Genomic DNA, 17128 nt, shown 5'->3' with positions numbered 1-17128 from the left:
ACATCAAAACTATGAAATAATCTGGTGTTTGCCATAATCATACAACAGTAGTCAAATAGGACTATCCATTGTGTACTAACCCTACCTCTGAACAACACAACTGATGGTCTCAAACACATTAAGAAGGCAAGTCATTCTACAAATGAACTCTTGACAAGGCTCATGTTAATTAGAAACCATTCCAGGAGACCACTTCATGAAGCAGACTGAGAGAATACCAAGAGTGTGCAAAGCTGTCATGAAGGAAAAAGGGGGCTACTTTACAGAATCTAAAATCTAAAACATATTCTGCTTTGTTTAACACTTTTATCTTCATTAAATAATTCCATATATATCATGTTTAATAGCTTTAATGTATTCAGTATTAATATACAGTGTTTCAAATCATTAAAATAAATGCAAAACCTTGAATGAGAAGGTGTTTCCAAACTTTTGACTGTATACTATTATAATTCTATTTTATATTTTTATCTTATTTGTATTTATATCTAATTGTATTCCTTCTTTCTATTAATATTTGGACTATTTTTTCATACTGTGTGTAAGAGCATACTGTGATAATTGAATACTGTGTCAAACATCAAACAAACTTCATGCAGGTGAGATCTGATCTTTATTTTGCTTCTTACTTGATATCACAGATTCACACCACAACAAATGACTGGAGAGAAAGCAAGAAAAAACAGTCAGAGTGATAATGTATCGTACAAGTATAAAATGAGATACAATATTGGTATAAAGTATCTGTTTATACAGTGAAAGGTTGTTCATTTGTACAGGAATGGCTAAATAGAGTCTGGACAGTACAGTTGTCAAGAACTTGCAGTAGAAAGATTTGGCCAAATTATGAGCATGATGCAAGTGCATGATGGATTAAAGTGGATTCTTGTTTTAAGAAGAAGGAAAGGTTGAAAAGAGGAAATAGAAAAAGAATTAAGAAAAGACCAGCTGGAATGGGAAAACCTCTCAGAGAGTACTCACTGATCAATGTTGGAAAAAATCAGCAAAAAATCAAAACAGAATAGTTAATTAGGCCTACACCAGTTTTGCTACAGCGCTTTTATTCTGAAGGCAAAAATAATCCACTTCCGTTTTTACTGTCGTCTAAATGTGCAACTTGACAAAGCTCAATGGAAGACATTAAATCTTTCATTGTATTGCAGTGAGTGTATTTCTTTTTTCATTGTATCAGATTTAATCATACATCTTCTTATAATATCCAAAGTAATGAAGGGTTTGAAGAAGCACCCTGCGTATGACCTTCACGCAAAACTGAACATCCATAATACTCTGGTTATTCCAACATTATTATCACTATTCAGTTATTAAAGTTGTGTAGTAATCGTAAACTTTAAAAATAACAAACTATTTTGCACACAATACAGTTAATGTAGTCAAGCTACAGGCGAGGGTTGAGAGAGTGTGTGTGTGTGTGTGTGTGTGTGTGTGTGTGTGTGTGTGTGTGTAAGGGCCACATGCGATGACGTACAGGGCAGCGATGGTTCGCAGACTGCATGGAGCAGAGGTCAGAGGTCACTCAGCCCACCAGCTCGACCCACTCTCTGCACTGACACTGCTAAGGTTCGGTGGTTCCGATCTGAGGGACCACCACCACGTCCCGGCGTGAGCTCTGTCTCGTTGGGTTGCCTTGAACTGCATCATCATGCCCTCTGCTGGTCTTCAGGCGCCCAGCACTGTGCTGCTCATTACTGTGATGATGATAATGATGATGATGATCATCATGATAAAACTGGTTAGAAAAATCATTAGCAGCATGAACAAAGGACATCATGGACTGAAAGCTGCCTCCATGTGAAACATGTACTGTATGACTCTGCATGAGGAGTCAAGTAAGAAGCTGCTGATTTGTTATGTTCTTAAAATATAATGCCATAATGTTAGAAAAACTAACAATTTAAAATAGCTTTTTTTGTTTGTTTGTCTTTTTCATGGTGTCAGTTATATTTTTCCTTCTTTTGATGCAAAAATAACTGTTTCACAATCAGTTTCATTAAAGCACTTGTTCAAGTTTTCAACTTACAACACAAATTTCTGACACAACACTCCATATGACCACGATGACGGTGAAGGGGAACACCAACACAGACTTCTGGTGGCAAGCCTTCTTTACAGGAAAGACTCTGAATATGTGACATTATTTAAGATATCAAAGCTACAATCTTTACAATTAAACTTCACAGGCGGAAAACATTTACAATGGTGTAATCTGACACCAGTGATGGATTAAAGTCCACGTCTTCATTCCTTAAGTCAAAGTGTATCCTCCTGGTCAAACATTACTCCAATACAAGTGAAAGTTGTTCAGTCAGATTCTGACTTGAGTTAAAGTCCTGGAGTACTTGATTTTTAAAATACTGAAGTATTCAAAGTACTTTTTAAAATATCTCTAAGCGTATTTCACAAAGCATGAGGTCAGTCTAGAATGCATGGGTGTACATTCTGCTCCGTTCTGTTTATCTAGAAAACATGATTTCATCTCTAAAAAGTCTACCATGAAATATAAACTAAGTTACTACAAGCACAGACAAGTTTACAATGTTCATCTGGAATCAAAGCAGTGTGTTAGCTCCAGACCTCCACATGCTTTCTCAGGTTAGATGCTGATGTTTTGTAGGCTGTGATGAAGTTTGTGTGGTAAACAGATCAGAGATTTACATCAATACAAACAATCATTCTTCATTTCAAAACCTCAAACGTGGGTTTAAAATATGGCCGTGGTGCTCAGGTAGAGAATCATCATCCTTCTCAGTCATAGCCATCATCACCACGACTAAATGAACGCACTGATCTGAAGAACGTTTGATCTACGCTCAACCCAGGTACGGCTACACCACTGAGACAAACCAAACACAAGGATACCAACAGTTTACGGTCTTTAGGATCTGATTTCAGAAAAGAAAACTCCTCAGCTGACTTCAAAGTTAAAGTAGTGAGTAACTAGAGCACTGATAGGATGTAGAGGAGTCAAAAGGATGATATTTGTCTTTCAAATGTAGTAAAAGTAATAAGTTCCCCAAAAAATAATACTCAAGTAAAGTACAGATACTCAAAATAAGTACTTAAGTACAGTAATCAAGTAAATTAACTTTGTTGCTGTCTACCACTGTCTGACACAAGAGCTTTAAACATCATTGATGTTCACAGAGGGAACAGCTCCTCTCACCTTACTACAGACCCGAGTGCTGCAGGCAGTCTGTCACTCAGGTGCAGAAACTTGAAGCAGGTGATATATGCTTGTGAAAGGCCCTTTGGTTAAAGATATGCTTATATTATGTTAAATGTTAGAAATAGACTCTTTTTTAACTTGGTTCATGACTGTTAACGTTCTGTTGTATTTGAGAGTTAAATGAACAGGGCATTAAAATAATACATAGTTACATTTGTCAAGAAGGGACGAAAGACAACAAGGAATAGATACAAGCTCAGACAATCAAGGTGGACAACAGAAGTTCATTTAGTGAAGATTTAAAGCAGAGGTATAATGTTTCTCCCATAACGTTGCATAAAAAGTCGTTCAATGTTAATTTAAAGAACATATTTGTAAATGTAAACGCCTGCACCTTTTTATAAATCATTCAAGATCTACACAGGAGCCAGGTGAAATGTTGGATGATGTTTGTTCATGCTGTAAGATGCTAACAAATATTTCCCCCTCACCTGTCTGAGTGCTCCAGGCTTTGTAAACCACATCATTGACTCTACATGGTCGTCAGTCCTGGATTCAACCATGACTCCGTATTCTTCTTTGCTGCTGTTCAGGTAACCAACATGCAGACAAACTCAATGCCCTCCAGGGACTCATGTTGGATGGCAGCTCCATTATGTTTTTTATTTAAAGCCTTTCCAAACTTACAATGCTTGTTTTGCACGTCTCATAATTTAACAATTGTTTCTGAGGAGTGACTGTTTTTATAATTATCATTACATTTAGTAAGCACAACAACCTGAGGAGGGAGCTGCAGCCTCCTGCTACCAACAAGTTAGAAATGGTAACAATCTGATAATGCATTCAAATGACATCTTTAAATTAAAGTAAATATTTCATTGTTTGTAAAGCTAAATGTTTTTTTAATTGAATTTTCCTCTGAGCATGAATCTCACTTTACAAAGAACTAGTGCTTGAGCTGGTAATTGTGGTCCCTTGTAAAAACCCAAATCAAGCTCACAGCATAGGAATCTCTCTAAGTATAAACCACAGTGATCCACGTTTGTTCTGTGTCCTGCACAGATCTGGAGTTAATGCTCAGAGATGGACCGACACCTGCTTCATAGCCACAGAGGAATCAGAATAATCCCTGAAGCCTTATGTCCCAGGGGATGAAGAGGAATAAGCACGTGAGTTAATTGTCATGAGGGACATTTTTTTTAAGCCAAGTTAAACAAGAGTGTATTTCAAACATTTAACATAAAGCAATATAAATATCTAACCAAAGTTAGGCAGTAGAATTATTACCATCAAGCTGTCAATGAAATGAACTTTTTGTGCAACACTTTGTTTGAAACTGAAAGATGATCCTGATGACCTATATAAAGCCTAAATCCTATTTTGACTCCTCATCCAGACCTGGACCTGCCTGTTTCTCCACCTGTGCCTGTTTCTGGAGCAACAAATGTTTTATCCCTGTTGTCTGACATACACGCTTTTTGTGCTGCAGAGTGCTGTGTGCAATTTGTTTGCGTACAAAGCTATTCAGAAGCTATGTTTTAGAGCTTTAATGAAACTACCATATGTTTTTGCATCCTGGAAATTATCAAATGAAAAACATGCAATAACAATAGAAACAGAAACATTGAAGTTATTCAGGGAGCTTTCTTTGACTGGAAGTCTTTTCCCCCAGTTTTGACTGTTGAATCAGACCTCATGTGTATGTCACTACAGAAATAGAACGAAATTGTAGTCAAACTTTTGGTCTACTTTTTTTGTTCTAATATGATTCAAGAGGAAACTTCCTTCAATAGTGGCACCAGTCTTAATGCTCAAATTGAGTCTCCAATTTAGTTTTTTATATGTTAAAGAAACCCTATAATGAGAGGCATCTGCTGCACATTAAACAATAAGTTATAATTGAAGGAGTAACAATTAAGAAACATAGAAAACGTTTTTTTATTTGAAATAATTTGATGTTCAGTCAGTTTGAGGCCTCTTCCATGAGAGCTGAATTCACGAACTGTTTTCTTTTTTTTTTTGTATTCTTTCCCTTCTTCTAAATTGATTGTACTCATATTCCTGAATCTTTAAAACACTAACTTACATTCTCAGTCTTGAATGTTACCGCAGAGAAATGGCTGTGATTGGTCACTTGGTTTCAACGGATTTCCGGGATTTCTCACTCAGGTCTAATTTACAGCTTCAAAATAAAATGCATCCAAGGTTGGTGATGAGAGTTTCTATTAGAGTTTTAACCAAAATACTTTTCAATGAGCAATGGAGATATCTAATACTGCCGTTTACTAACTCTAACTGTTCTAGCCTTGGTGTAATAATCAATGTTTAGTTTTCTTTGCTCTAGAAAAATAAAGAAAAAAAACATAATTAAAAATGATGAGAAAAAAAGGTTCAGAATTTTTTCTCATACTGAAAACAACTCTTCCTCTTGTTTCACTGATATCAAGTCATAAAAAATACCAAATTTGTTTCAGTAATTTTGTTGTTAAATATGACACAAATTAAACGATCTTCCTGCACTATGTTATTTCCTTTTCCTGGCTCCAGTGACTAGAGAGGCATAGGCCTCCATTACTTCTAATTGGCCACCCCAGGTGCCATACTAATTAATGATCAGCTATTTGTCTTGTCAGAAATGGCATTCCTTTAGAATGTTTAGTTTTCTTTAGAGTAGAAAATGTCTGTTTGTTGGTTCCTTTTATTGTTAGTTTGGATATCATTTTTTGTTTTTTGAGCCCTGGAAAAAAGTGAGCTAAGAAGATTTAAATGCTGCCACTCTGACATGTTATATTTAAAGTAAAATAAAATAAATATAATGTTAATAGTCAGAGTAGAGACAGAAGGGTGTGTTAATGCTTTTTACTAAGGTGTACCCATTATACCCATACCTTATGCCACCCCTTCATGATTTAGTGCTGAAGTCGGACACCCTATTCAAAAATGTTGATGCACCCCTGCCTGGCTCAACTAATCTTCTGTTTGGGTACAGCTTATGAGAAAAAAGCAACAATTTTTTTTAAATACAATTTTAATTTTCCCTCTCTAACTGATTTAGTTCAGTTGTTATTTTAAAGCATTTACTATGTTTTTATAGTCCTGCACTAAATGATTTTATTTTGAAAACCGTACCCGGAAGTCATGTTGTTTGTGTCGGCCAGCTGGTTCTATGCTACAAAGGAAGCTGTCTTCGTGCTCTAAAAGCTTTACAGTCGAGTATAAATGTCTCTGTCAGAGGAGCCTGCAGTGAAGAAGTCTGCTACATGAAGCGGTCCAGTCCGTGCCGTCTTTAAAAACTGTCTTCTTTCATTATTTCACCGAGGAAACAGTTCATCCTTCGTGCTGAGATGCTGTCAGCTCTGTTACTGTGACAGATCTCTGCTCCATCACCTGTAAGAACTATACCTTTTAAAACAACGAGAGGTGTCCCAGATTCAATCTAATGTGTGTGTGTATGTTAGATTTGTAGCTACCTGGGGTCCTCAAACAGATAGAAAGAGAGAACAGTAGCTGCTCCTCTGATCCATTATGCACTGATTCAGGTTTCTATAAGGAGTCATCATATCAGGGATTAATCTAACTCAAGGGAAGGGGTTTATGATATCTATAGGAGACGAAGGTTGCTTATACGCATGTGTGTGTGTGTGTGTGTGTGTGTGTGTGTGTGTGTGTGTGTGTGTGTGTGTGTGTGTTCTTCAGATGATGCCAGCCAAGGAGACATGATGGACAATGGCAAACCAAGCCGTGTGTGTCGGCCCCACCGGATCAGTGAGTCGTCCAAGGTCAGTGTGTGTGTTTGTGTCTATCTGTGTGCGTGTGTCTCTGTGTGTGTGTGACTATGTCTGTCTGTTTGTGGTTCCGTGTCTGGTTGTCTGTCTCTCTGTCTGTCTGTCTGTCTGTCTGTCTGTCTGTCTGTCTGTCTGTCTGTCTGTGTGTCTGTCTGTCTGTCTGTCTTTCTGTGCGTCTGTGTCTGTGTGTGTCTGTGTGTGATTGTGTTTGTCTGTCTGTGTCTGTGTGTGTCTAACTGTGTGTGTCTGTGTCTATCTATGTCTGTCTGTGTGTGTCTGTGTGTGATTGTGTTTGTCTGCCTGTGTCTGTGTGTGTCTAACTGTGTGTGTCTGTGTGTGATTGTGTTTGTCTGTGTGTGTCTGTCTGTGTGTGTCTGTGTTTGTGTCTTTTTCTGTGTTACTTTAGTGTTAAAGCTGTCACCGACGTTATGGTTTGTTGTGATGAGCAGGAGCTAAGACTTTCAAATCAGACACCCACACTTAAAGATTCTCTGTGCGGTTTCCTTGAGCTGTCAGTGTCAGTGTTATTGAACTGATCAGGCCTATTTTCCTTTGTTGGTCTTAGTATTTGTATTTTCCTTTAAGCTGATATAAACACGTTTAGTTTTTTTTCAGAAGCTTCAATGAAGAAAATAATGTTTAAGATAAATTAAAGATGGTGTGAGTTTATGGGCTGCTCTATTACCGAGAGTATAACCCTGTAGAAACTGTTTTGATCTGAGACTTCTCAGTTTTCTTGGACTTCAAACTTTATTTGAAAGTGATTTTCAGGTTTTTTAGTCTTCGTTCAGTAGAGGAGGTCGTGGATAGAGAAGGAAACCGGGAAGAGACAGTGAGGGATGAGTTTGGGGCCAGCGCTACAGACTCAGACCATCTTCAGTTTCATCAATGATCCTTTAAACTCAAACTTAAACATTTTCTTATAAAGTTATCTGAAGTACACAGGATGTCTTTGATCAGTGATTCACAGAAGAATAATTTGTTGATAAAAAAAGAAACATTTTTTATACATAAAAGTCTGGTTATGTAAGTAATTCATATGTAAATGTTCCACAGTTATAGTCAGAGTGGGTGGTGTTTAAGTCAAACCTGAACCTATGTCTTTGGAAGAGAAAAATAATCTCCTCAGATCTTAAGCAAACCTGTGATCAGTGTGTTTGTGTTGTGTCGACAGGTGTACCACTGCGTGGATCAGTCTGTGGAGGTTCTGCAGGGCCTCAACGAGCAGCGGCAGAGCAGCCATTTCTGTGATGTGGTGCTGGTGGCTGATGAGCAGAGGTTCCCCGCTCACAGGGCCCTGCTGGCCGTCTCCAGCCCGTACTTTCACTCCATGTTCACTCTGGGTATGAGGGAGGAACGGCAGCAGGAGGTACAGTCTGCTGCAAAGAGTTTATGTTCAGGGAAGGAATCAGAGGGAGTTATAGATCTAGTCCTCTCTCTTTGTTAACCTAAGGCCATATGATGTTTTAGAAATGAAGGATGATGTTCATTGACGTTAACAAACTGCTGGCTCTGATATCTGGTAACTGATGTTCTCTCTGTGTCTGCAGGTGGAGTTGGTTGGGGTTTCCTACATCGGTCTGAAAGCTGTGGTGGACTTCTTGTACAGCGGAGAGCTGCCGTTGGATGGAGGAAACATTGACCATGTTCTAGAAGCTGCTCACCTCCTGCAGGTGAGAAACTGCATCACATGATGTCAGAGGCTTCATGTTTGTTTCAGATTTTAAGAAGACTGAAAACAGAAAATAAAAGCTCTGAGGCTTTTGTTTTATGTTGAAGTGAAATGCTTATCTCATCATGACATGTTAAAAACAAAGCTCAGTAGCATCCCCATGTGCTGCACCACATGCAGCTCCCTTCAGGGTGAAGACACTGTGGGCAGGTATTCAGCTGGTTCCTAACATTTCATGATGAAATAGTCATTATGATAAAGGCTTCTACTTTTTTCAGAAAGAGTGCCCCATTCTTTCATCTACATCAGTGAATGTGAGAGCTCCTATGAAACGCTTTGCATGAACATCCACGGACTTCAGATTCTCTTCTTAGCTAAGAACAGACTGACCAACATGCTGCGGTGTTTCAGGTTGGGCGAGCGGTGGACTTCTGCTGCCAGTATCTGGAGCGGGAGGTGAGTGAAGACAACTACCTGTACCTGCAGGAGCTGGCTCTACTCTACAGTCTGGAGCGCCTCGACGCTTTCATCGACCACTTCATCCTGACACGCTTTGCCACGCTCTCTTTCACCCCTGATTTTCTTTGTGACGTTCCTTTTCACAAACTCAGCTCCTACCTCTCCAGTGGCCAGGTAAACTCTCCACCTTTACACATCTTCAGCACAACTCGGTCCACAGCATGTTTGGTGGAAAGGTGAGAATAATTGTCCCTCTTCATCTCCAGGTTCAGCACGACAGCGAGCAGGCTCTCCTCCAGGCTTCCCTGCAGTGGCTCAGTCAGAGTCTTGAGCGGACCCCCTATGCCCGACAGCTCCTCTCACACATCCGCTTCCCTCTGATGCCTGTTGGGGACCTGGTGAGCCGGGTGCTGCCGGCAGTGCAGGCCCTTCTGCCAGAGGAGGCCGGCTGTGAGGCCCTGGTGGAGGAAGCTGTGGGGTATCACGCCAGGCCTAGCGCCCAGCCGCTCCTGCAGACAGGACGGACCACACTGAGGGGAGGAGTGGAGTGTCTGCTGCAGATTGGAGGAGAGGTACGGATATATAATCGATCACACTGATTATGACTTCATCTTTAGAGACAGCAGATTCAGATGATGTATGTTTTTAAATTTGTAGAAAGTCTCTAAAAATCACTCTTATATGACATCCTCTTTACAGTTTGGAGAAGAAAGGGATTTGAGGTTGTTGTGTTTTTTATTGTAATTCACTTTTTTTTTTTTATTGTTTTCAAGAAAGTGCAAAATTCAGAAAGAAATAAAGCAATACAGAAAACCAAATACATTTCATATAAAAAGTAGTAATCAGTCCAATGACAAAGAAAAACATAGCGATACCAAACAAACAGTAATAGAAAGATAAATAAAAAAATAAACTAATTTCTGACAGGGAAAGCACCGAGCTCAGTGCACCGCGACCACTCACACACTCCCATCACACTCATAAACAAAGGGAGATATTCCATATTATTCCCCATGAAGGGGCCCCATATATCCAAAAACATCTCTGTCTCTTATTAAGCTTAAATGAGTTGTTGTTCATAGAAAGCTATTTTGGTCATTTCTCCCAGCCATTCAATAAAAGAGACGTTACTTTTAGTTTTCCAGTGTCTGAGCAAAATCCTACATCCTGTGGTAAGAGTCAATCTACACCACAGAGTCTGGCGATGTGACAGTCTAACCCTCTCTGTTATTATACCGATAGTGCAAAGCGTAGGGCTCAACAACAACTTGGTTTTCAGTACTTGATTGAGAAATGCTACGACATTTTTCCATAAACTCCAAGTCATTTTGCATTCATGAAGCATGTGTATAAATGTGCCTCTGCTCCTATCTTCTGCAAATGTCAGAATCCCGTAGCTTGCCGTCTTACAGGGAGTCCAGTACCCTCTATGAATTACCTTGTATGTTATTAACCGAGTCTGAACTTCCCTTTATAGTTTATAATTGTTATTATTATGGTTATTATTATAATTGTTATTATTATTACCGTTATTATTCATTTTTTCATTTTGTAATTATTATTATTATCATTACTATTATTACTATTATTATGATGGTAAGAATTAATATTATAATGATGGTATTTATTCTTATTACTACAATTATTGTCAGAAGTTTTATTATTTGTATTATTATTATTTATTATTATTATTATGAATATTACTGTTATTACTAATTTTATTGTTATCATTATGGTATTGTTATTATTTTATTTAGGTATTTATTATTACTATTACTATTATTGTTATTATTATTATTATTATTATAATGATCATTATTGATGTTGTTGTTGTTACTATTTTTATTATTATTGTTATTAAGTATGTCACTAACTCTAAAGAAAGAGACCTTCTGATTTTTTAGAAGACAGTTGTGGTGATAAATGAGCTGATAACATGACTGTTTGTCAGACTAAAGCAGAAAATGTTGACCTTAAAGTCAAAAGTTCATTTTTGGTATTTTAAACTTGGGCCTTATTTTTACACATTTATATATTTTGGGGTTTGAATGAATTTGAAGTTCAGAAAGTTCTGGAGCTTCTCTTCAGATTTCCTCAGCCAGCAGCAGTTAAACTGGTTGTCAGGGTGAATATGATGGATTAACTGTGCTTGTTCTGCTCAGATTAGTATGTTGACCACATTACAGAGAGGATCCCTGTAGATGAAGACCTTTTCATAGAGAGATGCACTCTGACAAAACAAGGACAAAGTAGTACCTTTAAAACCCCAAGAGCTCCTGGTGAGCTGCTGCCTTCAGTGATTGATGACTGTAGTGGTGTAATGGTTTTTTTGGATCCAACACAATATTAGGGTAACACACAATCATACAAAAAAAACTGAATCAATCTGGTTTTTATGTAATGAAGCAGTCATTTTCTGGTTCCATAATTTTACTCTTGAGAAAAAAGAGTTTTCTAGATGCTTGGTGGAGGATTCTTTTGCAGCCATCAGACACTGTTTTGCGGTATTGGCTAACGTAGTGAGACCTACCCTTGTTTGAGTAAGGACATGACTTGTTTGGTTAAAATTAAAATTTAAGGATATTGTTCTAATAACTTCAACATAATTAAACGTATATTCAAGCGTGATAGATTTGTGTGACCTCCTCTGTTTTCTTCTATAGGTGTCAGAACGTGGAGAGGAGCTGAGCGCGAATGTCTCCAGGCTGGACAGCGAGATGGGAAAGTGGGAGGTGGAGACGGAGCTGCCTGCTCAGAGGAGCCACCACTGCCTGGCTGTCCTTGGGGGGTTCATCTTCACTGCAGGCGGCAGCTCATCCAGAGACAACGGTGGAGATGCTGCCTGTAACCTGCTGTACAGATACGACCCCCGCCACAACCAGTGGACCAGGGTACTGTACCAAAGAGACCTTCTTCATCTCCTATCAAATACTCTTTAGTTCTCTAGAAATGATCAAACCTTTAGCCGAGGTAATCTGAGTTACAGTAAAACTAACCTGACACCTCTAGCTGTCATAATTCATGTTGTTTCATCCTTCACATCCTGTTTGTCGTCGTTGTCTTTGACGGTGTGTTTTTTATTTCAGGGTGCCTCCATGAATCAGCGGCGAGTGGATTTTTACCTGGGTGCTGTTGGAGATTGTCTGATCGCAGTGGGTGGGAGGAATGACAGTGGAGCTCTGTCCTCTGTGGAGGTTTATTGTCCTGCTGAGGACTGCTGGTCCAATGTAGCTGGACTGCCCAGGTAATGAAACTATAACTCCTCTGTCTGCTGTTGAACTGGACTTTTCTAAAGCTGTCCCCTCAGATTGTAATCACTGTTCCACATTAACACAGAGTCACAACGTGCGGACGTCACTTCTTCTTCAGAATCATTTCTAAAATTCAGTCCGTTTTAACTTTTAAAGACACAGAGACGATTTTACATGCTTTTATCTCCTCACGCCTGGACTACTGTAACAGTCTTTTTAGCAGCCTGCACAACAAATCCCTTGATCGTCTCCAAACTGTACAGAACTCAGCTGTCTGCTAAAAATGCTACGTGCTTGTTGATCCAAACAGCTGATTGGCGTGTATCCTTGCTCATGCAGCGGAATGGTAAATGGACTTGTACTTATATAGCGCTTTTCTAGTCTTTCTGACCACTCAAAGCGCTTTTACACTACTTGTTGCATTCACCCATTCATACCCATTCACTCACTGATGGTTGAGGCTGCTACAGTTACAGTAAAACTACAGTAAAACTCATTCGTACACATTCACACACCTCTGAACAACAGAGGGAGCAATTCGGGGTTTAGTGTCTTGCTCAAGGACACTTTGGCATGTGACTGCTGGAGCTGGGATCAACCTTCGACAACCTTCAACCTTCCGATTGATAGTAGACCGACTCTACCCACTGAGCCACAGCCGCAGAACACTGGTCTGCGAGGTGCGTCCGAAAATACTTCCAAAACAAAGGGGGTTTCTGACAGCAAACTGAATAGCTCCAATTTTTCCTACTGGTGCATGCATTTGCACCGTGATGAGTGCCTGGACCATATTTTCTTAACTTTTGCAAAATTACGCAAAAAAGGAGGCCCCGTCCACAGAGAAAATATCCTAGCTTACCTCCCGGTCCTCTGGGAATTTTCTCATTAAAGGGGAAGAGCTCACCGGCACGCATTGTGGCTAACGGGAGCAATAGTGTACTGTAACTCATAGGACCCCACTTCAAAAAAACTGAAATATCCCTTTAAAATATGTTTTATTTCTTCATCTTGACTTGTGTGTTTTTATTTACTGCCTGTTTTATTTTGCTGCCCATGTGAAGCACTTGAAAAGTGCTCTACAAATGAAATTATTATTATTATTGTTGTTATTACTAAAAAGCATATCATGTGGCATGATACCACATGAGGCAGTGAGAGGGGATGGAACTATTGGCATTAACAAAGACCCAACATCAAGACGGGATAAGATCCAGTCCCATCTTACAGACCGGACTCAGTCTGATCTCATCTTAATCCACCATGAGCAGAGCACTTTGCAGCATTTAGCAAGTTACAGTGGCAAGGACAAACTTCCTTTAACAGGCAGAAACCTCCAGCAGGACCAGACTCATGTTAGACACACATCTGCTGAGACCATGTTGGAGTTGGAAAGAGGGCAATCTTATCTCCTGTTTCTCTTCAGCTATCATTTCTTGCAGTTAATATCAATATCCCTCTGTGTCTGCTGGATACTTTGAGTAAGATGTGATATCATGTGCTATCTTGTAAGCTGTATACTGAATACTGAGTGTCAAATGTGTGAAGTTGTAGAATTCTGCCTCAGGTTGATTTGAGTTTGACCAGATGCTGAAAAGCTTTAAAAGAATGTATCTGAGTGAACACACCAAAAGTGTTCTTCTGTCTGTGCAGCTGAAGCTGGTAGAAGTTGACCTTAGCCCAAATATTTTACAGTATAAATAAGTATAAATCTTCTTAATTTAATTATCTGGCATCACATGTGCCCCACAAAAAAGCTTTGTATATTTCTGCCCTTGAAGCCCTGGACCATGTATTACTTAAGAACCTCATGTCGTTGTGGATTATATCCTCCATGCCTGTGTGTGGTGGATATTTGCACAGGATAAAAATCATGTTCTTTTGCAACCTCTGTTTTCTTGACATAGTCAAAGGCATCAAAAGGTTTGAGGAACCAATGCCTCAAAAAGAGGAACCAGAGATGCCAGTGTGCACAGGACTGAGTTATCATGAGATAAGTTGCAGTGGTGACATTTTCTTGAGGCATTGGAGGTTTTCACACCCTTGTGTTTCTCTCCCTCGTAGGTTTACTTACGGCCATGCAGGGACGGTCCACCACGGTGTCGTCTACATCTCAGGCGGTCATGATTATCAGATCGGCCCTTACCGCCGAGATGTCCTGAGTTATGATCCGTCCCGGGAGAGTGATGTGTGGGTGGAGTGTCAGGCCATGTCTCTGGCCCGAGGGTGGCACTGCATGGCCTCCCTGAACCACCTCATTTATGCTGTAGGGGGCAGTGATGACCACGAGGACACCACAGAGCGCTTCGACATCCTGCAGGTGGAGTCCTATGACCCTCGCAGCAGGCAGTGGACTCAGGTGGCACCGCTGCTTCTGCCCAACAGTGAGGCGGGGCTTGCAGTCTGGGCGGGGAGGATCTACGTGCTCGGGGGCTACAGCTGGGAGAGTATGGCTTTCTCCAGAGCCACTCAGGTGTATGACCCAGACAAGGCTTCATGGTCCAGAGGTCCTGACCTGCCTAAACGCATCGCTGGGGCCTCAGCTTGCGTGTGTACTGTGAAGGCCTCTCCATCATCCCTCTCTCCAGAGAAGAAAAAGAATGGACAAGGGAGATCATACCCAACGTAGTGTTGTAGGACTTCATCTTTTAAAATGTGATGGAGACGGCCTGATACAAATTCATGAGATATTAACATGGGTATCACAATAATTCTCACCAGGCTCGAGGCGCTGCATGGTCGGAGCAACGAAGAGCGAAATGAACACTTCTGACCAGTTGATGAAGACTTTGTCTCGTGATGGACAGTCTCAGTGTGCTTCATTAGCTTTAACACTGTCTCAGAAGACTTCAGGACAGATGATTCAGAAGTGTGCAACAGGATTCAGACACCTCTCTGTTTTTAACATTCATGATGCGTTAAAGGATGACGGTGTCCTCTAACCCTGTGCAGAATTCTTCATAGTGTGGACAGAGAGTCCAAACAGGTTGATTATAATAAAGTAAACTTGCCCACTCTTTTGTACAATCATCATCATTGAAGCCTTTAAAAAAGAAACACACGTGTATGAAACTATTTGAAAAAATAGCCTAAACAAGAGGTGACGAAGAAGTGCCAGATATCAGCTTCAAGGCACTGTAAGGAGTTTTCATGTTGTGTTTACTCCTCTGGAGGAGACTGGTGCTTTTTTTTCTTTGTTCATTTTACATAGATATGAACTGATATGCTATCTAAACATCCCCTCCCCTTCGTCATCAGTTACACAACAAAACACATGGCATCCACTCGAACATACTCTACAGGGTGCCTACCTCAACACATGGTAATGAAGATGTGAACTAATATAAATGGTAATAAAATAGTGTAAATTTGGAGCATCTGGGAGTTGTTTTTTGCACCGTTGTTACAGTCAGAATCTAATTGTTCTAATACTGCTGCAATACCAAGTAGCACCACAAGGTGGTGCCGCTTTTCTGTTTGGTCTCATTATAAAGACAAGTTTCTTCTGTCTGAGACCGCAGTTGTTATTACGTTCAACCCAAGCGGAAACCTCTGGTCTAAAAATATGAGTCCAATACAGAAGTGTTAAAAACTTCAGTTCATCAAGGATCTGCTTGAGGCTGGCTCCTTAAGTACCAGAAACCACATACACACCAATTCAATAAAGCTGATCTTTACAGCAGAAATAAACATGTTTACAGCCTGGTCCAAAAGACAAGTGTGGTCTGGATAGCTCATTTCTCAATCGGCACACAATGTACGGTAAGGGTGGGCGGATCGATCCCAAAATATCGATACTACAGATACTACGCCTCGTTTTTGAAGAACGATTCTTGCGTCAATAGGATCGATACCAGTTTCAGTTTCTCATTTCTAGGTTTAATCCATTTCATCAAAGAGTAAGGCTGTGCAAACAACGTTCCGTTCTCTTGAACACACTTAGTGCATGCACTCTTTGCTTCTCCACTACTGATGTCTTGTGTGCTCAAACAACAAACTTACGCATCACACATCGTGAACACGCAGGGCGCCACAGTGTGCACCCTGACTAACAGTGCCACAAACATATAAAAATCCACGTCAAAGAGGACTCTGAGTCTCCAGAGAAAAGAAGGGAGGAGGAGGGAAATGCTTCAGGCAGAGTATTTGTTGTTTGCCTTTAAAAACTGTCCTGTGTTTAAACCCGCATATAATACATAAAAGTACTTAAGATACTTTTAATAATAGAAGGTATCGGTATCGATATTGGCGATTCTGGCCCTGTATTACTTGGTATCGAATCGAAACCAAAATTTGTGGTATCGCACACCCCTACTGTACAGGAGGTGAATTTTTTTCTAACGCAGCAATTTTGAAGATATTTAGATAACGTGTCTTCCAATGAGAGGCACAGCTGACTTGATTGACAGGCGGGAACCATAGATCCAGACCCTATTGCACTTTGCCTCATGCGTTCTAGACCGTGCTCTATGACGCGTAATGGTCTGTTTGTATTGTTGTTTATCTTCCTCCACTGCTGTGTCAGTTTCATCAAAAATGTGAAGTTCTGCTGCATCAGTAAGCCCACACTTGTTTGACTACAAGAACACATGAAACCACGTGTTATTTATTAGAATATTCTACTGTAAATGAACTTCTCTAGGGTTTTTGAAAAACAAGGTAAGATGGATATGGGAGCTTTCAAAGTGTCATTTGATTCTTCTTTCCATGATGAACTCATTTCATCACAGCCAGCCCAACTGTTTTTACATTTTTAAAAATATCACTACTTCATTTA

The 17128-nt window shown here is 39.9% G+C and overlaps 1 protein-coding gene across 1 annotated transcript; it reads left to right on the top strand.

Moving 5' to 3' along the window:
• The first annotated feature begins 6305 nt into the window (after window positions 1-6305).
• On the top strand, window positions 6306-15725 carry klhl36 (kelch-like family member 36). Its single transcript, XM_034686422.1, has 9 exons — window positions 6306-6576; window positions 6884-6966; window positions 8147-8341; window positions 8523-8645; window positions 9056-9277; window positions 9370-9675; window positions 11767-11994; window positions 12190-12347; window positions 14416-15725. The coding sequence occupies exons 2-9, from the start codon at window positions 6904-6906 to the stop codon at window positions 14978-14980; spliced, it is 1860 nt and encodes a 619-aa protein (XP_034542313.1). The 5' UTR covers window positions 6306-6576; window positions 6884-6903; the 3' UTR covers window positions 14981-15725.
• Window positions 15726-17128: the final 1403 nt, after the last annotated feature.

Source organism: Notolabrus celidotus, chromosome 6 (assembly GCF_009762535.1).
Source record: "Notolabrus celidotus isolate fNotCel1 chromosome 6, fNotCel1.pri, whole genome shotgun sequence".
NCBI classification, from domain to species: domain Eukaryota; kingdom Metazoa; phylum Chordata; class Actinopteri; order Labriformes; family Labridae; genus Notolabrus; species Notolabrus celidotus.
This window is presented reverse-complemented; position numbering and strand designations above follow the sequence as displayed.